General features: G+C 43.4%; 3 protein-coding genes across 3 annotated transcripts; 2 read left to right on the top strand and 1 right to left on the bottom strand.

The window, feature by feature from the left end:
* On the top strand, positions 1-9091 carry LOC136467300 (polyribonucleotide nucleotidyltransferase 2, mitochondrial-like). The gene is made up of 16 exons (XM_066465946.1): positions 1-408; positions 1026-1181; positions 1265-1435; positions 1705-1830; positions 1901-2062; positions 2183-2302; positions 2623-2760; positions 4270-4432; positions 4790-4915; positions 5397-5527; positions 5641-5860; positions 5939-6010; positions 6807-6886; positions 7052-7195; positions 7544-8218; positions 8601-9091. Exons 1-15 carry the CDS (start codon positions 52-54, stop codon positions 8159-8161), a joined length of 2784 nt encoding a protein of 927 aa, XP_066322043.1. The 5' UTR covers positions 1-51; the 3' UTR covers positions 8162-8218; positions 8601-9091.
* Positions 9092-12779: 3688 nt separating this feature from the next.
* Positions 12780-16117, top strand: LOC136467299 (serine/threonine protein phosphatase 2A 55 kDa regulatory subunit B beta isoform-like). Its single transcript, XM_066465945.1, has 14 exons — positions 12780-13119; positions 13219-13334; positions 13433-13528; positions 13658-13777; positions 13859-14020; positions 14164-14255; positions 14353-14471; positions 14607-14730; positions 14826-14952; positions 15009-15077; positions 15236-15327; positions 15422-15499; positions 15733-15803; positions 15893-16117. Exons 1-14 carry the CDS (start codon positions 12915-12917, stop codon positions 16030-16032), a joined length of 1611 nt encoding a protein of 536 aa, XP_066322042.1. The 5' UTR covers positions 12780-12914; the 3' UTR covers positions 16033-16117.
* Positions 16118-19921: 3804 nt separating this feature from the next.
* Positions 19922-22381, bottom strand: LOC136463806 (RAN GTPase-activating protein 2-like). The gene is made up of 2 exons (XM_066462794.1): positions 22184-22381; positions 19922-21867 (listed from the first exon to the last, which is right to left on the bottom strand). The coding sequence occupies exon 2, from the start codon at positions 21837-21839 to the stop codon at positions 20187-20189; it is 1653 nt and encodes a 550-aa protein (XP_066318891.1). The 5' UTR covers positions 21840-21867; positions 22184-22381; the 3' UTR covers positions 19922-20186.
* Positions 22382-24450: the final 2069 nt, after the last annotated feature.

Below are 24450 nucleotides of genomic sequence, written 5' to 3'. Positions count from 1 at the left end.
CTTAAACCCTAGCCAAAACCCCTCCTGCTTCCCCGCTCGCCGCCCGCCACCATGTCGATGGCGGTGGCCTCCTCCCTCCGCTCCCTGGCGCGCCGCCGACCCCGCCTACGCTTGCCCGCTACGCCGCTCGTCGTCCCCGGCGGCCGGGCGGCATTACTCTCCGGCGCGGCCGAGGAGGCGGCGCCGCTGGAAGCGGCGGCGGCGGCGGCGCCTGCCCCGGGTCGGAAGGTGCTGGAGAGCTTCCGGGAGGAGTTCGAGATCGGGGGGCGCTCCATCGCCTTCGAGACGGGAAAGATGGCGCGCTTCGCCAACGGCTCCGTGGTGATCTCCATGGAAGACACCCACGTCCTCTCAACCGTCGCCGCCGCCAAGTCCTCTGAGCCCGTTCGGGACTTCCTCCCACTAACTGTACGGATAACCTCCTGTATTTTTTCTTTTAATGTGATCGTTATGTGAGTTTGTGGAGAGCGTTGAGTTCTACAAGGAATGCCCAATTCATGTACCGCAACTTATGAATCTTGCAATTTGATATGGTTCTATACTGCCGTAATTTACCCCCATTCCATGCTCACATTTTAGCTTTCGAGGTTTTATATTGAATTTGGTTCACATTTCACAAGCCTGTTTTATATTGCAGATTAATAACTGTTCTTAACTGTGCAAATAGGGGCCCAACTGGCTTTTTTTTTTAATATTAATGAAACTAAAAACTGATGCTAGTTGTCAGTTCGATGCATATTGAGTTTGAAATGATTGCAAAACTGCAAAAGCCCCATCTGGTTATGTGGTCAACTAGCTGTGTCGTGTATGGTGTGTTATTTATTATGATTCTAAATTATAAAAATACTGAATGTTAGGATGTCATTGTCCAAAAAAGAAAATGATCTTTTGTGTTACATTCAAAATGGAAAATTGAAGTTTTATTTGTCCTTGCATTTTTAATTGAACATTCGTTCTGTATCTTGTGAGTACTATTTTCGTGTTTCTTTGCCTCAGCAAAGTTTTTTGTTTCTGGGTGGCTGTAGGTTGACTATCAAGAGAAACAATATGCTCAAGGTGTTATCCCCACAACATATATGCGCAGGGAAGGTGCTCCTAAGGAAAGAGAACTCCTGTGTGGGCGTATAATTGATCGACCAATAAGACCATTGTTTCCTCCTGGCTTTTACCATGAAGTTCAGGTATTCTTCTCATGATGCGTCAAATTCTCAAAGTTGGCTAAACCATCAGAACTCATAGCTAACATTATATCCTGCTTTTTTAGATCATGGTAAATGTTCTTTCATCAGATGGAAAGCAAGATCCAGATGTAATGGCTGCAAATGCCTCTTCAGCTGCACTAATGCTATCTGATATTCCTTGGAATGGGCCGATTGGAGTAATACGCGTAGGGAGAATTAATGGGACTTTCGTCTTAAATCCTACAGTGGATGAGGTAAATTGGATCGGTTTACTGACATAGGAATCATTGTGTTCTACCCTGAGTTGTGCATGTATTGTTTCCATGATATTGTACATTTATACTGCTTGTGGACTTGATATTTCTCACCATTTCATAGCATATCTGAACGTCTCAATTATTTTTGACCATGTATACTCTACACTACTAGAAATTTGTCTGGTTGACTCATATTTTGTGTATGTTGTACGGTGAAATTTGTCTGGTTGACTCATATTTTGTGTATGTTGTACGGTGCTTTGCAGCTAGGTTTGAGTGATCTCAATCTTGTTTATGCATGTTCACGGGATAAAACTTTAATGATAGATGTACAAGCTCGTGAAATAGCTGAGAGGGATCTTCAGGCAGGAATGAAGCTTGCACACTCTGAGGTATTTTCTTTTGTCTTCTGCTTCTTGATATATTGGATGCGTATTCTCATGTGTTCGTTATTATGCTCAGGCAATTAAATGTATCGACCCTCAAATAAGGTTGGCTAAGCGAACTGGCAAAGAGAAGAAAGAATACAAGATATCACTGATTTCAGATACATCCTATGAGAAAATTAGAACATTCTCAGAAGCACCCATTGAGGAAGTCTTCACTGATTCATCATATGGCAAGGTCAAGAGAAGCCAAAATATTCAGTGTTGATCATTTCTTTACACACACATTTGTTTTAGGGCCACCAGCAAATGCCTTGAAGTCTTCAGGGCGTGAACTTATTGGATGTTTTCATTTCAGTTTGAACGGGGGGAAGCTTTAGAAAAGATCACACAATCTGTGAAGGCAAAGCTTGAGGAAGAAAATGATGAGGACAGCTTGAAGTTTCTTCATAAGGCAGTTGACACAGTGAGAAAACAGGTAGCCCACATTAATTTCTTCGGCCAAATTTGGCAAGGAAAACAAATAGCTTTGAGCATAAAATAAATGCATGGATATAATGTTAGTCTAAATTATTCCGCCATGATTTCTGAAGATACTGCTATCCATTAGTTATGGGAATTTCTGAATATCTGTGCAATTTGTTTATGGTTCTTAATAGACTGAGATCTGCATCTCCCAACTATACTTGACACAATGACACCACTTGATGCCACTTCATTCATTGGCTCATTGCTATAATCTTATTAAATCACCTGTGCTACTGTGTCTTGACACTGGCTTGGTGTCCGATTGTGCAGGTTATACGTAAAAGAATAATTGAAGAGGGACTTAGAGTAGATGGTAGACAACTTGATGAAGTGAGACCATTGTATTGTGAATCCAACACATATCCAGTATTACATGGGTCTGCCCTGTTTTCTCGTGGAGACACGCAGGTGCGCTCTATCGCTTGCTCTCTCTCTACAGTGCACAGTACGAAATGCTACAAGTATACAACCACACATTCACATAGTATTATTTGTCTGAATTTGGATGGACTTAACGAAATGTTGACTTGGAGAAGGCTTATGACAAGATACCAAGAAATGTTATGTGGTGGTCTTTGGACAAACATAAAGTCCCATCAAAGTATGTGACCCTCATCAAGGACATGTACAACAATGTTGTGACTAGTGTTCGAATAAACGATGGTAACACATATTACTTCCCGATTAAAATTGGACTTCATCAAGGGTCAGCCTTAAGCCCGTATCTCTTTGCCTTGGTAATGGATGAGGTTACCGGGAACATACAAGGGGATATTCCTTGGTGTATGTTGTTCGTTGATGATGTAGTGTTAGTGGACGAAAGCCAGGCGGGAGTAAATAGAAAACTAGAGTTATGGCGGCAGACCCTTGAGTCTGAAGGTTTTAGATTGAGCAGAACTAAAACCGAATACATGAGATGCGACTTTGGCGGAGTTGTACAGGAGGAGGGAGATGTGAGTTTGGAAGGTCAAGTAGTGCCTAAGAAGGATACCGTTCGGTATCTGGGATCGATGCTATAGAGGGATGGAGATATTGATGCGGACGTTAGCCATATAATCAAAGCAGGGTGGATCAAGTGGCGACAAGCTTCTGGCATTCTCTGTGATAAGAGGGTACCACAAAAGCTAAAAGGCAAGTTCTATAGAACGGCGATTAGATCGGCTATGTTGTATGGAGCAGAATGTTGGCCTACAAAGATTCGACATGTTCAACAACTGAGTGTTGCAGAAATGCGTATGTTGCGATGGATTTGCGGTCACAGAAGAATGGACCGAGTTCGGAACGATGATATACGTGATCGCCTAGAGGTAGCACCAATTGAAGAAAAGCTTGTCCAACATCGGTTGAGGTGGTTTGGCCATGTCCAAAGGAGACCTCCAGAGGCACCAGTGCATTGTGGAGTTCTACAACAACAACAACAAAGCCTTTAAGTCCCAAACAAGTTAGGGTAGGCCTGGTTGTGGAGGCCTAAGCCAAGCTAATAATATGAAGGGCGGGCCTGGTGCAAGCGGTAGAGTCTTACCGCCTGTGACCGGAATGTCCCGGGTTCGAGTCGCGGTCTCCTCGCATTGCACAGGCGAGGGTAAGGCTTGCCACTGACACCCTTCCCCAGACCCCACACAGAGCGGGAGCTCTCTGCACTGGGTACGCCCTTTTTAGGTAGAGGAAGACCGAAATTGACATGGGGGGAGGCAATAAAAAGAGATTTGAAAGCTTGGGATATACCTAGAGATCTATGTTTGAATAGGAGTACTTGGAAAGCAGCTATTGAAGTGCCTGAACCGTGACTTGGGGCTCTTGGTGGGTTTCAACTCTAGCCTACCCCAACTTGCTTGGGACTGAAAGGCTATGTTGTTGTTGTTTTTTGTTGTTATTGTATATATATACCCATGCAAATAACCAGTACTATGGTTGTAGGTTCTTTGTACAGTTACCCTTGGTGCTCCTGGCGATGCTCAGCGGCTGGATTCAATTGTTGGCCCTCCAACAAAACGTTTCATGCTTCACTATAGCTTTCCCCCATTTTCAATAAATGAAGTTGCCAAACGTGGAGGCCTGAATCGACGAGAAGTTGGACATGGTAGCACTTTTTTTTCCATATGCTAAATGAATTGTCCTGAAATCTAGTTAAATGGATTTCTTGTATCCTCACCTAGTTTGGTTCATATAGAGGCTTACCAACGTGATGGAATTAGCCTTACAATGGTACCTGTGATAGTCTACTAGTATTATCCTAGCATATAAAAGCTTGGGAACTATCAAATAGTGGATGAAAGCTTGACAATTTGCTGTTGTTTGGGCATGCATGGAGTACTATGATACGCTGGATGCCGTTTTCCCCTTCAGTTCTTCTAGATTTAATCCTGTCCTGATTTAGATTTGGATGAAGCAAAATGAAAACCAATATTGCAGCCATTTATTTTATACCATTGTGTAGGCACTCTTGCGGAGAAAGCATTGCTTGCTGTGCTTCCTCCAGAAAGTGATTTTCCATACACCGTTCGGGTAAATTCAGAAGTCATGGCATCGGATGGTTCAACATCAATGGCATCAGTATGTGGAGGTATACCACAAACCATTTTTCTCTTATAATGGTGCTATTCTTATAAAACTCCATCTTTCAGTTGTGGCTTGGAGATGCGTTTTGTGAGAGCTATGCTATTTATTGATATTTCTCTATGGCCTACAGTTTTTTTTGTTTTGTGGAACTTAACTCTAGGTTGGCAACATGGTGTGATTCTTTCATTTGCAAGACTATGTACTTCACTGTGATAAGAAATAGATTGACTGCCTAGTTTTATCCTTCTAGCATAACGAAACTTGTTTTTTGCACCACCTTTGTCATTTCTGACATACACGCAGCGATAATATGCTTTATATAAGATAATTTATATAGTTTTTATTCATTTCGTATAGGTTCTTGGGTTGATGCGTGAATTTTAATGTAAACTACCTTTTCATTGTTACTGTGGTATCCTTGAACAGCTAGTAAATTATTATTTTGTGTTCTTTAATGTTCTGCTATTCTAAATGGTGACTTGCAGGAAGTATGGCCTTAATGGATGCTGGGATACCTGTAAGAGAACATGTTGCTGGAGTTTCAGTGGGTCTTGTAAGTCAAGTGGACCCAGCTACTGGAGAAATTTCTAATTATCGCATATTAACGGATATTCTGGTGAGTGTTTTGCTGCACTTCATTCAAAGATTTTTCAGTCAATTGTATTTGTTGTTTCCACAAATGGAAAAATATTGATCCTTTAAGTGAACATGATAATCAATATTTTTCAGGGCCTTGAGGATCACTTGGGTGACATGGACTTCAAAATTGCAGGAACAAGGAAAGGTATTACTGCTATTCAGCTGGATATAAAACCTGCTGGAATACCATTGGGCATAATATGTGAAAGTTTAGAGCCTGCACGTAAGGCTCGAAATCAAATCCTTGACCGCATGGACCAGGAAATAAGTACTGCACGTGCTATTAACGATGGAAGTTCCCCTCGATTAGGTTTGTTGATGTACTTGCTTTGTTGTTTTTGTTTCTAGCATGATATGATTAAGGTTTGAACTGACCCTCCATTTGCAGCTACACTGAGCTTCAGCAGCGATTCTCTTAGGAAATTGCTTTTCCACAGGAAAAAAATTGAGCAAGAAACAGGTACCAAGCTGTCTACATACCTGCCTTTTGTTCGTGGTCTTTCTTTGTCCTCTGGTTTAGGAGCAACTAATTTCATTTGATAAGATGTTTATTGATAGTTTGGTCATTACTTGTTGTACTAAAAATCATGCTAATGAGTGATGAACTAGAGGTGTTTTTTTCCGAAAAGAAGTGTTTTCGTGAATCTAAAAGCAAATTTGTGAGTAAAATATAAACATATATTTCAATAGCTCAGACAGATGAAGGGAGAAAGCCAGTGGGTATCTGTGATGACAACATTAGTTCATCTTCTAGCATTAGGTGATTACATGGTTATGTACTTCAATAGGACTTCATATGCACTGGAAAACATGGTTGAGATGGTTTCATTTTGTTTTTAAGGTGTGGCCTTTTGTTTTTTGTGCATTAGCTATCTACTCATGTGGGTTATGGGTTTGCATTTCTGTGAAAATCACTGAGAATATTAACATGGTTCATCACTAGTTTCCTTTTAGTTTTTTCTTTGAGGGGTTGTACAATAGTAGGGAAAAGCCCTACTATGGCAAAATATATGAATATATAAAGAGTAGGCAAAGCTGTACAAAAAAACCATCAAGGGTATACTAGGAAACTCTACAACAGGCTGTTTAGCCAATTGAAGAGGCTGTCTAAGAGCGGTCTTCAATCTGTCAAAATGTAGTTTCCTTTTAGTTGACTTGTATATTTAAATGGTTGAGCATTTTTCATATAATTATGCTGGGTTATATTTTGTTAGCTACTGGGTGTTGTAGTTAATCTCTCTCTTCCATTGTCTTAGGTGCACGAGTATCAGTCAGTGATGGTACGGTCACTATTGTTGCTAAAACTCAAGAAATTATGGATAAAGCTATTGAGAAGGTACAAGTGCCTATGACACCTAATCATGAGAGCCTCAATAGTAATTTCTTAATCATTAATGTACACATGATGTCAGTTTGTGCTGGTTAGAATGTCAAAAGTGCAAGTGCTTCGGAGGAAAAAATAATCTTCATTTAACGAATTCTTAACTTTTCTTTGCTGTAGATTGAGTTCCTCGTGGGACGTGAAATTGAAGTTGGTCGTACATACAAAGGAATTGTTTCCTCAATTAAGGAGTTTGGCGCTTTTGTGGAGTTCAATGGTGGACAGCAAGGCTTACTTCACATTTCAGAGTTGTCACATGAACCGGTATTTCTCTTGAAATTCTGTAATAGAGGGATTGAGGTTGAATAGGGTTCATGCTCTATTTACTAAGATTGTTCCGAATGATATCTGGAAATAGATTGTCAGTACTATCTCCCAGTACATTTAAGTCTACATTTGTTGGTTTCTTGTTGAAGGCAGTTGAATATTTGTTCGCAAATAGTTTAAAGTTTCCTTTGTAGAGCTGCAGGCCGATTTTTTGTTGTGTCTTGCATTATATTGAGTGAGAGTCCGTTTTATCAACCCCATTATAACTTATTAGATTGAATACTAACATACCAGCTTTTCACCAGTTTTTAATTACTATATATTTTTTCTATTTTCTTTGTGCAGGTAGGGAAAGTCTCAGATGTTGTAACTGTTGGCCAATCTCTCTCTCTGAGATGTATTGGACAGGATGTGCGGGGTAACATTAAACTTTCACTTAAAGCAACCTTACCCCAACCACGTAGCAAGAAGGATTTGAAAAGTAAGGATCCTTTGCCAAGTCAAGTTAGCGGTTGGGCTGCTGTAGAGAACGTGAGTAGTGTGGATGCTGATGCTGAGCCATCCAGTACCGAACATGAAAATGGCACAACTGAGGAGGCACCTGCGTTTTCGGCTCCTTCAGTTATAATTCGAAGTGCTGCTGACTGTGATGCTCAAGATGATGCAAATGGTTCTAAGAAGCGGGCAAAGGCTGCAAAGTCATCTCCTAGACCATATAAACCAGCTAGCGAATGTCATGAGGTTAGGAAAGCTACTGCTAAGAAAGCCACAGGTGCTACTACCAAGAAAACTAAGAAAGTAAAGATTGAGGAATCTGGAAGTAATGGACTGCAAACCAGTGGTTCAGATGTTCCAGAACAGACTGCTGACAACACTTTGGACCTGAATCAGAGTCCCACGAACTTCCAATCTGGGGCAATGAAGTTGGGTGATGTAGTTACAGCAAAGGTCTACCAGATTTGAGCCTTTGGACTAGTACTTGAGTTGAGTGATGGTGCGCGTGGAATGCATAAATTTGAGGTAACTTCGTACAAACTCTTGTGGAAAAAAAACCCGTCTTTTTTGTTCATACTGCTATTAGCAACACAAATTCCTCTAGCATTCCTCCAAACCATCCAAATTTCTCCAGAATTCCTCCAAGCAAACAGGCTATGTTAGCCTGTTCGCTTAGAGGAATTCTGGAGGAATTTGGATGGTTTGGAGGAATTTGTGAGAGAAAAACACGGTTCCGGATGAAAAAAGAAGCGGATCAAGCCGGGTTTAAGGGCACGCGAAGTTTTTTCATCCCTGTACTCCACCCTTTCAATGGCCACACTATATTAGTAGATTCTTAACCCTTGCATCCTTTCCCCCAATACTCCCAATGAAATTGGTAACTGAAATTCTGGAGCATCTGTTGCAGGCAAATGGCCAAAAGGAATTTGAAGTTGGACAGGAACTACTAGTGAAATGTTCTAGTTTCAACGCTAAGGGGATTCCTGTATTCTCATTGCTGGACTAGTAATGCCACCGTTTGGGTAGTCGACAAGGGCCTTTCGCTGGAGGATTTACGGTATTAGAGACACCTGTATACGTGTAACAGCCTAGCAGCTAATCAATCAACTAGAGCAACACAGGGCTAGCAAAGTTTTGTTCTTTCCCCGTGGTTGAGCATTGTTCTGAAACATGCAACCATGAATAGAATGGAGGTAAAATTAGGTCCATGACATGTAAGTGTAGAGCGCATGGGACTGTGTACGAACCATCCGACCCGAACCTGCTGCAGCAATTGTATATTATTAGGATTACGTTACTTATCTATCTATTGGAAATAATATAGACGATGAATATCATTCTTTGTAAGACGCACTAAGCAGTGTCCCCTACTCGGTCACAGCCTCACAGGAATCCAGTTCCAGTTTGTGGTTTCTTTACCTGAGAATGTTCAGCTGTACCTTCTTTATGTTTTCTTTTGATGTCATGAACTCATGATCGTATGATTCCATCACAGGTACGAGTTAAACCTTGACAGAACTGCAGGCGGCTGTTCACAAAATTAGATTGTCAATTTTTTTAGTTTTGAAAAGTTAGTAGCACTGCTATATTTAAGGAGAAGTGTAGAATGCGGGCTCAGATTACATTGCAGTATTACGGTCCCGTTCGGCTTACCTTATAATTCGCACTATGCAGCTTATTTTTTTAGCAGGAACAATATTTTTCTCTCACAACAATTCAGTCAAGACAGTATTTTTCAGCCAATTCAGTTAAGTTTCAGCAAGCCGAACGGGCTCTACATAGGGGAACTTTGAAAACCCGGATGAAAGTGGCCTCGGCTGGAATATCCATGGCTTGCCCACACGCCGCTCTTCTGATTGCTAGTTTGCTACCCAACAGTATAGTTTTCCAAACGGGCGGCACCGGCACTAGCACTACATGGCACGGCACTATCAGGCACGGTGTCACTGCCGTGCCGTGTAGTGCCACCGTGCCTAGACTCTGGCCCAGGCACGGCACTAAAGCCCTTAGATAGTGCCGTGCCGTGCCACAGGGCACGGCAGCCCAGCGGACTAGTGCCGTGCCTTGGCACTAAAACCACATCACCACTTCAACTGATCAGAATCAAAAGAACAGTTCAAAAATAACTTGAAATCTGATAAATCTGAAATCACAAAGAAGAAAACATAAGACAGAGATAACAAAATACCAAATTAAAGGAGTTGTGCAATGGCTGCCTCATTAAAAATCTGTCTAGGTAAAACCCACCCTTGTGAGAAACCCTAGACAGGAAAAAAGAGTGCAACCAGCTCCATAAGTTCAATTGTTCATTACATCCACAACCAAAGGTCCAAAGCATTAGTCTTAAGATTACAGAATCATTACATAAATGACTAATCAAGATAAAGTTGTTCAAATGCCTCCTCGAGCTTCTTATCCTCCACCATATGCTGTAGCCTTGTCTCTGCAGCTTCCCAGTCCTTGATGCATGTGAGTGCCTCCACAGTTTCAGGGTTCAGCCTCCGCCGCCGGTCTTCAATGATCCTGCCAGTGGTACTAAAAGTAGCTTCAGAAGAAATGGTAGAAACAGGCACACTGAAAACATCTCTAGTAAGGGTAGAAAGAACTGGATATGTTAGTTTATGCTGATGCCACCAGTTCAAGATGTTGAAGTCATCATCCATCTGGCTAACTGTGTCACAGTCCAGATAAGCTGAAAGTTCAGAACCAGTGTTAGATGAACTTGCTGCATGTAACAAAGTAGTAGCAGGAATAGTCCTGGACATATCAAGATTAGGAGGAAGAGAAGAACAGCCAGCTCCAAGCAAACCACCACCACCATCATCATCATATATCTCAGTCCAAGCTGTTCTTTTCTTACCAGATAGGCTTGGAGGGTCAGGCCTTTTCGCCCTAACAGAGCCATACAAATCATCATACTTATGATACAGTTTGAAAAGAAGAGTTCTAGTTTCCACCATCTTATTAGAATAATCAGTATTAGTAAGCAAATTTAACTTCCTAAGAACTTTGTTAAAACCTTTAATTTTAGCTCTTGGATCCAAGATAAATGCAATGCAGTAAAGTTCAGGTATGGTTCTCCAATATTTATTGTACTTATCAATCATAGGTTGGACAACAGTTCTAATATGCTCATCATTTTGATACCTATGCAGGTGTATAGCAATCTTAACAATATGATGAACCATAAGTGGGGCAGTAGGATAGTACACACCAGACAAAACAACTGTTGAGTCATAAAACAGTTCAAGGAATTCCAGTATTTTAGTTGCCATAGCCCAATGCTCATGAGTCAAAAGAAAGGGGTCACCTCTTTTTCTAGGATAATTAGACCAGATATCAGAGGTAATAGCAACAGATGAAATGACATTACTCTTCAAATCATCAATCAAACGATCACGCTTTTCATTGAAGTACTTAAAAAGATCTCTAGCTATAGTTTGCTTAGAAACAGTTGTGTACCTACGGTTATGAGCAGTTTTTATGTAATCTTCCCAGGCCTCAGTTTCTCCAAGACGGAGGGGAAGATCTAACCTAGCAAGCAAACGAACAAGCTGAACACGAGCAACCTCAGCTGAATACTCCCAATTACGCATAGTACCATCCTTATTGAAAGTAATGTGGGACTGAGCCATGCGACATTTCTCACGCTTCTTAGGGCAAGAGTCTTGACGACGGAGAAGGTGGCCAGTCCCAAATCTAGAGTACGCAGAATGCTCCTTACGGCAGTGAAGACACCGAGCGCCATACCTGACAACCTTACCATTTACCTTCTTGGTGAGCTTCTTGAAATCTTCCCAGCATACTGAGGTAGAAGGGCGGTTAGGCCTGCTGCTGGAGCCGTCATCAGCAGCGGCGTCGTCCTGGATGGCGCCGTCGGTGTTGGGGGCGTCAGTGTCGTCGACGGGAAGTGGGTCAGCAGCAGTACGGCCGTAGAGTTCCTCGGTAGCACGACGGCCGAAGAGCTCCTCGGCATCCCCAGCGACATCGTCCTCGTCGTCTCCGGTCATTCCGCAGAGGCGCAGCTCGTCGTTGATGGTCATGGAGAGACCGATGTCCTCCTGCTCGTCCGACATCTCGTCGTCGCCGGCCTCCGGTCCCTCAACGCCAACGCCTACCAAAACCAAGAACAACAAGAACACCTAGGGTTAATAGAAGATCATGAAGAAATCAAGAAGAAGAACAAAAACGAACAGATCTAGGGTTACGGCCCACCTCTCTTGATGGAGCACCAGAGACAACGGCGATGACGACGTCGCGGAGACCCGACACCCTAGTACCTCAACGCATCAGAGCGGAGCCCCAATGATGCCGGACTCCGGCGAGGTTGATGAGAGCGACGAGACAGAGACGAAGATGAACGGTGGTGGATCTCGACGAGAAAGCTACATCGACGGTCAGGGAGAAGGAAGAGTGGTGTAGAAGGCCGTGCCGTGTGCCCGTGCCAGCAACCACCGCCTTAACCAGCCACCGGACAGCGGGAAGAAGAGAAGAGAGCGGCTAGGGTTTCAGTCGATGGGAGAGCTCGATGCGGCCATGCGACTGGAATGGGGACGGAATGAGCTAGGGTTTGGAAAGGTGGGGAGCCAGGAGCGGCGGCTGGCTTATAAAGCCGTCCCACCCGACCCCTAGATCCAACGGTCAGCAGGCGGGGGGCTCCATCCAACAGCTCGAGGTCGTGTCGCCCTCGTGCCGGCCGTTGAAGCGGGCCGTGCCCGTGCCGTGCCATCGTGCTGGCATCGCGGCCCAGGCACGGGCACGGTAGCTGCCGGGCCGGGCCGTTTTCGTACCGGGCCAATTCGTACCGTGCTCGTGTCGGCCCAGCGGGCTTGGCCCGTTTGGAAAACTTTACCCAACAGGTCCACACCCAGCACATTTGCATATCATGTCAATTATGTGAGACATTCCGGCGATTTGCCTGGATGTGATGCGTAATTTATCTGATTTTTTTTAAAAAATATGTGAGACATTCGTTGGATCATTGGATGGTCCATTGCGACGGCGATATGTGCGGCTATGGGCATAATAGAAGGGAAAAAAGAAAAAGAAAGTGCGAGAACGAACAGAAGATGACGATAACAACAGGTGAGTGGACACGGATGCTTGAGAACCCGGACTAGCACCGTATCACTGCACGGCCGCGCAAAAATGTGCAGCGCCACAAATGCATTCCCCGTGCCCGTGCGTAATCGTAGCAGAGGATGGCTAGCTAGACACAGCGATGCCGATGAGCAACACCGGCCGGAGGCGGAGGAGCACGAGGTCCGTAGCCCCTTCGCGGACCACCTCTCCGTCGCCTTCTGGCCGCCGAGAACCGCAGCCGCCGTCCCGGCTTCCCCAGTGGAAGTTCTCCCAGGTCCTCGGCGAACTGCCGCCCGCCGCCGAAGCCCACCGCGACGGCGCTCCCCGTCCCCAGGATGACGACGGTATCTATCAATTAATGTCTGCAAACTCAAACCTCAGAGCTAGCCGCCGCATTTTTGTTGGTTGCTGGACTGATCGGTGCTTTCGCACGCGTGCTTCAGCGGACGAAATCTCGGCCGTCGAGTTCGACGGCCGCGGCGAGTACCTGGCCGCCGGTGACAACGCCGGGCGCGTCATCCTCTTCCGGATGACCGACGACGACGACGACGGCGACGGCGTAAGCGTCCCTGCTCTCCCGGTGCTAATTCGTACGCGCTTGTTGCGGCCACGGGGTGACTGACTGACGCGGGGTTTCTGTACTACGTACGTCTGCAGGCGCTGCCTCGCGCGGAGCTTGAGCGCGCCGACCGTGCCGGAGCTCCGCCGCCGAGGTACAGCTACGCGACGGAGTTCCAGAGCCACGAGCCGGAGGTGAGCCTGCCACCGATCGTATTGTTGTTTTAGTTTCAGACGAGCAGGGTGATCGAAGCGTATATCCTACCTAGTGCACGCATTCATTCTCTGTTGTTGACCTTGATTCCTGCCGGAGTGCCGGTGCAGTTTGACGTGATGCACAGCTTAGAGATCAGCGAGAAGATCAAGAGGGTGAGGTGGTGCGCGCGGCCCAACAGCTCCCTGCTCATGCTCGCCGCCAATGACCGTACGGTCAAGCTCTGGAAGGTATTACCGAATGACTGTAACATATGACCCGTGTCCATGCGATATGGATTGAGTATAACGGATCCTGTAGCTCCAGGGCAGGTCTCCGAATACAAGAAGGCGCCGAAGAAAGGGAACGATCGGTCGCGTTGGGGGGGCACCACGGCGGCGTTGTCTCTGAAAGAACCCTATTATTCTGAATCTGAATGGGCAGCCACGAAGCCGAGGGGTTCGTCTGGAGACCCTGACGAACGTCCTGAAAAGGTTTACTCGATCTCTGCAGTTAGCATTGTTGGTCGATCCCAATGTTCGATCTGCCGATCGAGCTCAGTTAATTTGATCGATGTGCTAGCACTATGTTTACGACTTTGTTGATTGTTTGCTGTCGTGTGTGATTTTATGGCCAGGGAGGTGATGTCGGAGATGGGTACTCTGCGAAATGCCGGAGAGTCTTCGGTCGCGCTCACGAGTTCAACATCCACTCCATCTCGAATAACTGGTTGGCTAGCTTTGTTTATCGCTGGTTCATTCTGCCTGAAACCCTGCTGATTCTATTCTTGGCAAAGCGATCAAGGTTATTGCTTGTTAATGTACAGCGACGGGGAGACGTTCGTGTCCGCGGATGACGTGAGGATCAACCTGTGGCACCTGGAGGTGACGAGCCAGTGCTTCAACATCGTGGACACGAAGCCCGCGGACATGGAGGATCTCGTAGGTGATTTCGTTATTTTTTTCTTACTACGCCCAAGTACTATACTAGTAGCAAATATGTCTAGTTCGTGAAAGGCAACTTAACCGTAAGCAAGCACTGGCACTTACACATCTGAGTGTTGGTTGGGTGATGAAGCAGAGGTGATCACCACGGCCGAGTTCCACCCGTCGTCCTGCAGCCTGTTGGCCTACGGCAGCTCCAGCGGCCTCGTCCGGCTGGTCGACCTGCGTCGATCGGCGCTGTGCGACTACAGCGTGAGAATGTGGGTGACTTCTGCATTCCTCTTCTTGCAAAGCTTGAAAATATCAGTTCGCTTATGCTTGTTTTTTTTTAATTGAACTGTCGCTTACTGAACAGATTCCAGGACCGCGAGAACCGCCCTCAGCCCAGCACATTTTTCACTGAGATCATATCTTGCACCACCGATCTAAAGTTCACAGGCGACGGAAAATACCTTTTAACTCGCGACTACATGAACCTCAAGGTATTACTCCATTTGTGCCAAGTACCAACTATGCAGCCTCACTCACTGTGTTGCAGCTCTGGGACCTGCGCGTGGAAACCTCACCCGTCGCAACATACAAAGTGCACGAGTTCCTTCGCCCAAAGGTACGTTCACAACTTATCCTAGTAGCATACTATACTCCTATCCTTCATCGGAATTCGTGGGTCAAATATATCCAAATTTCAGAACCACCTTTTGGTAGCATCAAAGAAAAGATGACAATTTTCAGAAAAAAAATGTTGCTTGTCTGCTGGTGCTGCAGCTGTCGGAGCTGTACACCGACGACTACATTTTCGACAGGTTCAGCTGCTGCGCCAGCAAGGACGGGGCCTACTTCGCTACTGGATCTTACAGGTTTCTACTACTGAAACGCATCAACACCAGTCTATGGTGGTGATCGGTCTTGGACACTCACCTTTTTTTTCCTCATGGTTCTTATGATGAGCAGCAATACCTTCAAAGTTTTCTCCCGTGCTGCTGCGCAGACTAGCGGCACTACGTTGGAAGCTAGCACCAACCCTTACAGGTACATTGCATCGAAGATTACTGCTGTTTTTTTCTCCTCATTTCGAGACAACAATCTAGCGTGCTGTTTATATGAACAAGATCAAACTCCAAAAGTTTTTTATGCCATACCGAGTTATTATATGGGCATATGGCTATGGTTTGCTGCCAAATAACATCAAACTCCAAAGGTCCAAAGTCCATGACTTATGAATACAGTTTTGGCGACTACTGAACCTTGCACTTTGACCACAGGATACAATTACAAGCTCCTACAAAGATTCCAGCGCTGCTCGGCAATTTCTCTCTTGGAGTTAATAGAAAAGGTTAGGGAAGATCTATTTGCCAAGTTTTTCATGTGTGCTTTGAGGCTTTGAGCTCCTCATAGCGTGCTCTGGAAAATCTCGTCGCGCAGGTCAGGATGGTCCGAGGTCAGACGGCAAGGAGGAAGTTGCATGCAACATGGCATCAAAGGTGAAGCATCTAGCATGGCACCCGGCAGAAAACTTCATAGTTTGTGCAGCCAATAACAGCTTGTACATGTACCATACATAAGCACACTCCAGTCATGTGTACAGAGTACAAACCACAGAATAGCATTTGTACCTAAAATGATGCCAGAAAAGAAGATGCTTTTCCATGTTACAGTGCATGTCATGAGCAGGATATTGAACTGACTGTACATTGTTCAGGATCTTCAGATCATAGAAAGGAAAAGATACTCTTGCACCGAACAAAAGGGTCACCTCCTTGACTGTCCTTTCTGCTCCTCAATATATCCTTGCAATATTCCTGAATATCGAAGGGTTGACCTGCAACTCCGACTTGCTCTGTGCATTGAACAGCCTGGAAGCACGGAAGGGGAATGCTGATGCAGGATTTCCTCTTCTTAGATGGGCTGTCACGTTGAGCTGCAAATTGGGGGAGTTTTCAACTGGAGTTCCTGTTTTGAAAGGATTTTCACCTGGATTTCCTTTCTTAAAAGGATACTCAGCTGGAAGACTAATAAGGATCTTGCTTTTCTCCAGTGGGCTATCCTTTCCGCCCACAAACGGTGGAGAGCTTTCATCTGGAGTTGTCAGCATCTTGCTCTTCTCAGATGAGCTGACACGCCTAGCTGCAAATTGCAGAGAGTTTCCAGCTGGAGTTCTGATCAGGATCTTGTTCTTCTCCAGTGGGCTATCTTTTTCACGCTCGAACCGCAGAGAGCTTTTGGCTGGTGTCGTGCTCAGCATCTTGCATTCCTCAGATGGGCTATCCATTTTTCCAAAAAGCATGCGGCTCTTTTCTGGCTTTTACCCAGGATTCCATGAACCTAGGCTCAACAGGATCAGAATCTATTGTGGTGGCCTCACCCACATGCAGAGAACCATGCTCTACTCCAAACTGGTCCCTTGATATCTTCATCTTCTTCAGTATACGAGGTTCATAAGAGCTATCCATGGATTTTGATAGCATCAGAGTGGGAAAGTCTTTGGATTTCTTGCCTACGTGATCGAAAATTGTGTTGTCTTGTCGCAAAAAAAGAAAAAAAAAGAAAAGAAAATTGTGTTGTCTGTGGCACCTTTGCATTCTGCCTCTGCTGGTCCAGGAGCTGATGCAGCTTGCACATGTAAGCAAGATAATGCAAATTTCAGCTAGCTAATAATAAATTTCCAGATTTCAATTGAAGAAGCACAGATGAAGCATAAAGTGCATATAACAGTATACTGTTTGCAGCATTGTCTTACCTCCATACTCTTCTTCAGGCAGTAGTTCAAAGCTTGGGACCTCCCTATAATCATGAAAATAGCACGTTACAAAAATACTGACCAAGGTTCAGAAAACATGACTTGAGTACAAAGTTTTTTTCTGGAACAAAAACGGCAGGAGCTCTGCCATTCAATTATAAGAGAAAAGAGTGTTCAAAACACATATTACAAGTTGATCCCAAAGACCAAAGGATCTAGTAACAAATCCCCCAAGAAAATAATCTAGGGACCAAAACCATCCAGTACAAAGTTGTGTTGTATGCTGATCTGACACATGCTAAAGGTTGGATAATCCCTAGTCTGATCGGTATTTCAGGTTATGCTGGTGGATGGCAATCAATTCATATATTATTGTCCAACCAAAAAAAAAGATTAAGCACTCACAGTGAAGCCAAGTTGTTAAATTTTTCTGGTTCTCAGTGCATTATCAGCTTTCTCAAGAGCACTGATAGCAGCAGCAGCATCTTCTATGACATAAACCTCTTTGGAAAGAGGGCTCTGTTCAGTGTGAGAATGAGATTGGCTTGTTCGAGTTGTCCTGGAGCTAACCAAACAAATCTCGAAGGGAGATTGTACGCAGTTTCAAGCTTATCTATTGCATGCTCTTTGGTCACATACTTAACCACAACCTCCACTGAGTACACATAACCACATACTTAACCACAAGCTTATCTATTGAGTACACTGGTTTAAATGGTTACAGACTTGCCGATGCTAAAAGAAAAACAATCTTAACCACAACCTCTACTGAGACTCAACATCGAAGGTAAGTATTCTCGGATGGTGATATTATATTACCATATTCTTCAAATATCAGATCAACCTTCAGAGTGACCCGTGCATTCTGGGGGCATGGCACAAAAACTTTTACAGAATATGGGCTGCATTTTAAAAAATTGGCCAGTGAGCAATTCTGGAATAACATATGTTGGTGAAGAAGAATGGATTAACATATCCTAAAATAACAAAAGTTGAAAAGTGTTACCTGTGGAATTCTCGAGTCCTGGAAGAAAGAACCAAAAGAACAACGAACAACCATCCACATCAGCAGATGAAAAATAGATTGTCAAAGGCATTAGATTGGTTTGAGAGGAGAGGCACTGACCTTATATTCTCATGAAAGAGGATCACATTGTCTTCCTCTGAGGCCACAAACTGAAAAATAATGTTATAACATTTAGTTGGTTTTAAAAGCACTCAATGACCTGAAGCAAAGTTAAATAAGGTACCATGTCAGCGCAACTGCGTTTACTGGATCGAACTGCCTGTGATAGACGAGTTAATGTTACAGTAATGGTTGCTTTCCCAAGTCTGTTTCCAGTTTCTTCTATGTCTATGTCAATTTTGCGTGGTAATGATGACATTGAATCTTTGATATGATTCCCAAATGGATAATTGCGTCCTGTGGCTGATTCTATCTTTCTCGCATCAGCAGTTGCCAAGGTCTCAAAGCTATAAATTCCAGCAGTCTTCAGAGCCTAAGGTGGCAAGTGATCAACTCAAGAATTAATTATGCTGGCTGCAGATACAGCAGTGGCTACATAACAATCACAAAATTAATAACCTTTGCTGTTACAATTCCAATCCCAGGCAGTTGTTTCAGCAGAAATGGACGGCTCTCCCAAAACTTTTGATGTAGACTATTTGCAAGGATCATAGAATTTATGGCGGATCTGTAGTTCTTTTTGTATATAAAATATTCTCGCATGCATTTGGCAATCCTACATCCATTTGAGCATATTGAATTTGTTTCCAGCATGGGACATTGGGACCATTTAAGTCAACATAGTAGGAGAGAAAATCAAGGGGTGTTTGAAACTAGACAAGCCAACAACCTGGTTGAGGGATAAATCTTCCCAACTGCAACAGGCGGAAGCTTTGACGATAAGCTTCATTGTATCAAACTTCAGCTAGAATTTTACCATCAGCCTCCCAGGTTCTGAGAATGAACAATTAGATCTTAAAGGAGTCCTTTTTGATGAACAGGTGCAAAACAGAAACATGAGGATGAAGCAACTGATTTGCGTACTACCATCTCCTAGTAGGAAAATGGAATATATGAGAGCACATGGATTGAAAATAGTAGAATAATATTCTCAGTTATCAAGTAATGCCAGGCTCCAAGTACCATACCTGCATGCCCAACCCTTGAGTCGGGATGAAAAAGAGATAATGTGTATTTGTGTCATTACCGAAATGATCTGAAGGAATCAACACAGTAATATTTCCTATGATGAATGTTCACTGTAATATCTTAGCAGTGGACCCTATGCAACGCCATTTCTCTAGTATTGCTTCTTTGCTATATTATCAAGCTAAACACATGATACAAACCTGACATACTTTTAGACTTACTTGCTTGGACTGTTAGGCTGATGTTTGTTTTGATGAAACTGTAGGGGAATCCTGTACTGCAGCAGTGTGTCTGTTAGGATGAATGCTAATATGCTATAGCTGTTGTTTGAATAAGCAATGCTTACTGTAAGTCTGCCAAGGTATTAGAACCTCAAGAAACATGGCAGTCATTGCAGAAAATATAGTGAGCTTGGCACAGATTCACAAATACAATGCATGATGTCTATGCGAAATGGATCCATGCACTGTTTAAAGCTACATGATATGTACAGTGACGCAATGCAAATCATATTTTTTTTGGGGGGGGGGGGGGGGGGGGGGGGGCAACATTTCCAGATAAGAACTTAGACATACAAATCCAACAAAACCCAGCTCACAGAATACTATTTATTGTTCCACAATTCTAAAATGTTGAAAGGGGGTAGGGAGAGCGTATCCAGACCAATACAATTAGTTAGTCTTCATGGATCTCAGGATCTGGCGGGTTGATATTTATAACATACAATTTGAGGCTACAGTCTAGTTGGGTTGGGTGCATCCAGCACATAAGTTCTACAGTACATTGCAACAAAAAACAGTGAGCGCTATTTAACCTAAGAATGGTCAATCATCCTGCTCAACCTTCACACTCTGCAGCTTCGAATCCAGCTCGTCCTCATTGCCCTCAGCATCCTCGTCCTCTTCCTCATCATCAGGCTCCCCGTCAGGTTCATTCTCATCTAGTGAGCCCAGAACATCCAGGGTTTTCTTACCAGCCTTCAGAATTTCCTTCACCTCATCAATCCCTTCATCGGAGATGAAATTTCCATTGATGTTCAGTTGCACAAAAGCTGGTTTATTTGCAACTGCCCGCGCAAAGCACCGAGCTCCAACCCTCTGCAGCATGTTCGTGCTCACATCAAGTTCCTTGAGATCTGTGTGGCCATCTTCCAATGATTTTGCAATAATCACAGCACCGTGATCCTTCAGTTCATTTTCAGCCAAGGTCAGCTTCTTCAGTGACTGCATTGCTGTTAGGCATTCTGCCAAATTTGGGGCTGCTCTGGCATTTATTTCATTTCCTGCCATTTCAAGGACCTCCAACCGTGGCGCTGACTGTTTGAGGGCATTGGCAATTGCTTTTGTACCCTCGTTCTCAAGATTGAGATCACTGAGATAAAGCTCAACAAGATCAGGAAGCTTTGGAAGGGTTTCGCTGAGAGCTAACCCCGCATCAACACCAAACAAGTTGTCCCTGAGATCAAGTTTCTTCAGACGAGTGCATGTCCCTAATGCCTCAGACAATGCGACTCCACCATCAGATCCGATCCTTGTTGCTGAGCACCTGAAACTCTCTACATTTGGGGAACGCTTAACCATCTCAGCGATATAGATAGCACCTTCATCTCCAGTCATATTGTTGTGGAAGTGAAGAACCTTGAGCTTCTCAGTTGCAGGAATAAGCTCAGATAGAGCTTTTGCAGCTTCCTCTGATATGCCATCATTCATCACATAGAGTTCTTCCAGGGATTCCTGTGATTTCAGGAGCTCACTGAATGCCCTGACACCCTTCTCACCCAAAGCATTGTCAGATATATTCAGATATCTCAGGACAGAACCCTCTAATGCTTTGGAGAATATGCGCATCACATCAAGTGCTTCATCCTCAGGCCTTCCTGCCACAAAATCTGAGATATCAACCTCTGTGAGCTGATTCTTAACTGCCTCAAGAATTGGCCCTGCAACATTAGCAGCACCAATACCAAAGCTCCTGTTGCTAAAGCAAATTCTTTTATACGAATTTCCTGGTTTGGTGAGTGGACTCAGCAGTTCCTTTGCTTCATCTGCCTCAATAAAAGCACGCTTGCCGCCAGATATATCCAGTACAGTATCAGCAGGCACAAGAGGTGTATCAGCAGGCACAATAGGTGTATCAGCTACAGGTGCCTCCAGTTCTGCAGTAGTCCTTGGGCCTTTTTTCAGAACTTCCAACATCAGCTTACTCGTTTCCTTTGCATACAGCTGGACAGCAGAACTCCCATCACCATCTGGCTCCCTTTTGAAATGCTCATCAGCCGAGGCAAAGCAAAGTTCTTCAATCCTTTTTGCATTCTCATGAGCCTCTTGCTTGCCCAAAAGACCATACTTGCGAGAGAAAATGGACTCTGTGGACAGATTCTCTGTCATCCTCTCAACAAGCATGAGCCGTGTGCTTTCACTTGGTGGCCACAACTTCATAGAGAATGTCCTGGGTTGGAAATCTTGTGTTGAATCCATGTGACAAGCTTGGACTTAACACAGCAACCTGTAATAGTAGAACATGATTTACTAGACTTGCTTTAATAACATAAGATATCGCAGTAGCAAAAAATACAAGAATAAACCAACAATATGAACCAACTAAATTGTATTTCCCGGTCTCCTGGAGGAACAAAACTAATGCAGTAAAGGACATAATTGTGCAGCCGATAATTTTTGCAAAAAAAAAAAACGAAGTTAGCAGACAGAATACAGTATACATTTCTAGTTTGATCAGATCCGGAGACAAATAGCTCAAGTTAGGGTTAGGGTTTGGGCTCTCAGCTTCGCACAGCAGGAACGGAAGAGAAGGGTGGGCGTACCTGGCGGAGCTTGTCGGCGGCGAAGAGCCCGAAGAAGACCTGGCGAACGGACCGATGGGCACCTGGGCAGCGGCAGCGGTCGCCCAGTCGTCGCCGCGAGGGAGAGAGAGAGAGAGCGTGCCCTTGGGGAACGGTAGAAGAAAGGGCAGTGCTGTTTCGAATTATTAGATCCCGCGCGACTGCGCGAGACCGTGTGACTGTGGCCGCCGCCGCTGGGGAGCGAAATGTATTGCTAGGGTTAGGTTTTTGGAGTACATACGTGGGCTAGTTGGGCCACTCGGGGTGTACGGGATGGGCAGGGTCACAGCTCACCGGACATAAGTAGAATATTAGAACTGGAATGGAAAAAGTCTTCTTAACCCCCACTTTTTATACATGGTCTACTTCACTCCCAACTATGAAACCGTCTGTTTTACCCCCTGAATTTTCCAAAACCGTCTATTTTACCCCCCCGGGCGGATTTTGTGACAGCGGCTTTGCTACAGTAACAGCGGGTTTGGTACAGTAACATCGGTTTTGCTACAGTAATGGTTGTTCGAGTTTCCTTCTTTATTTTCGGTGAATCTTTGAAAAATCACAGTAAATCATAGAAAAAATCATAAAATAAAAAATCTAATTTTGTTGGACTCCACATGAGTAGATCTACATAGTGAATATATAATATGGTATGCTTTAGTACAAAATTTTTACTGTAGCCTTAGATTAATTGGAAAATCTAATTTTGTCTGTAATTAATTGGAATAATTCATAGCTGCAGCTTCTATGGTCCAATTGTGGTGAAATTTTTATGGTACGCTAATTATTGTATGCTTGAACTATAGTAAAAATTTCGTACTCATTGGACTATGTATAACTTAGTTATAGATAAATTCTAATTAATTATAGACAAAATTGGATTTTCCAATTAATCTAAAGCTACCAAAAAAATTTGTACTAAAGCATACCGTATTATATATTCACTGTGTAGATCTACTCATGTGGAGTCCAATAAAATTAGATTTTTCATTTTATGATTTTTCTATGATTTACTATGATTTTTCAAAAATTCACCGAAAATAAATAAAAAAAAGGAAATTCAAACCACCGTTACTGTAGCAAACCATTGTTACTGTAGCAACCGCTGTTACTGTAGCAAACCGCGCTGAAAACCGCCCGGGGTAAAATAGATGGTTTTAGAAAGTTCAGGGAGTAAAACAGACGGTTTCATAGTTGAGGGGGTGAAGTAGACCAAGTATGAAAGGTGGGGGGTTAAGTAGACTTTTTCTGAATTAGAATATAGATATAGAAAAGATAAAAAGTTCAAACTTCAAAACCACGGATCATTGTTTCTAAACTAGCAAAACCATTTTAATTATCTCCTTAACCTAGATTTAAGTGGTTCTGGAGACGATTTCATCACCTTTTTAGTTAATATGAAAATCCACTAAATGTATTATAAGCTTTTTAAATCAATGCTCTAAACTTCTAAAAGGCCCGAGAAAAATCCTAGAAATAAGTTGGGGCACGACAAACCCAAATAAAATAGTTCAAGCTCATAAAAGTATCTCTGGAAGTTTCAAAATATATATTTATATCTAGGAAATGAGAAAATACCCAAAATATATTGAACAATCCTCAAAACATTACAATTATAATCGATGTCTATAAGTGTTTTAAAAAACTCTGCATGGCAAAAATACAAGATGCAACTAGCATGAATGTACATTGATGTTGAATGCACTTGTGCTAGTTGTGTCTTATGTTCTTGTTCTGTAACGTTTAAAAAACGCGTTTAGACGACCGTTAGCACCAACCCTGACAGGTTCATTGCATCAAAGAATACTGTTTTTTCTCTTCATTTTGGGAGAACAATCTAACGTGCTGTTTATCTGAATTAAGATAAAGCTCCAAAGTTTTCACGCCGTGCCAAGTTTTTAGGAAAAAAAATCTACATAACCCCAAACTATTTAAGGTGGACTACTTCACCCCCAAACTATAAAACCGGATTTTCTACCCCTGAACTTTCCAAAATCGGTCAAATAATCCCTAAGCGGTTTTAGACGGTGGTTTTGCTACAGTGGGGTTTTGTCTTTTTTTTATTTTTTTCGCTGAATCTTTGAAAAATCATAGTAAATCAAAGAAAAATCATAAAATAGAAAATATAATTTTGTTGGACTCCACATGAGTAGATCTACACGGTGAGCATATAATATGGTATGCTTTAGTACAAAGTTTTTATTGTAGCTTTAGATTTATGCATTTCTTTAATTAATTGAAATAATTCATAG

Source organism: Miscanthus floridulus, chromosome 7 (genome assembly GCF_019320115.1).
Source record: "Miscanthus floridulus cultivar M001 chromosome 7, ASM1932011v1, whole genome shotgun sequence".
Taxonomy (NCBI): Eukaryota; Viridiplantae; Streptophyta; class Magnoliopsida; order Poales; family Poaceae; genus Miscanthus; species Miscanthus floridulus.
The sequence above is the reverse complement of the archived record's forward strand: the minus strand, read 5'-3'. Positions and strand labels throughout refer to the sequence as shown.

Bases quoted from the DNA above. Each gene is read 5' to 3' on its own strand.
- LOC136467300 (XM_066465946.1), top strand. From the start codon at position 52: ATGTCGATGGCGGTGGCCTCCTCCCTCCGCTCCCTGGCGCGCCGCCGA. The intron at 409-1,025 runs GTACGGATAACC...GGGTGGCTGTAG, and splicing joins GGGACTTCCTCCCACTAACT to GTTGACTATCAAGAGAAACA. The intron at 5,528-5,640 runs GTGAGTGTTTTG...AATATTTTTCAG, and splicing joins GCATATTAACGGATATTCTG to GGCCTTGAGGATCACTTGGG.
- LOC136467299 (XM_066465945.1), top strand. From the start codon at position 12,915: ATGCCGATGAGCAACACCGGCCGGAGGCGGAGGAGCACGAGGTCCGTA. The intron at 14,021-14,163 runs GTTTACTCGATC...TTTTATGGCCAG, and splicing joins CTGACGAACGTCCTGAAAAG to GGAGGTGATGTCGGAGATGG. The intron at 15,804-15,892 runs GTTAGGGAAGAT...CTCGTCGCGCAG, and splicing joins TCTTGGAGTTAATAGAAAAG to GTCAGGATGGTCCGAGGTCA.
- LOC136463806 (XM_066462794.1), bottom strand. From the start codon at position 21,839: ATGGATTCAACACAAGATTTCCAACCCAGGACATTCTCTATGAAGTTG.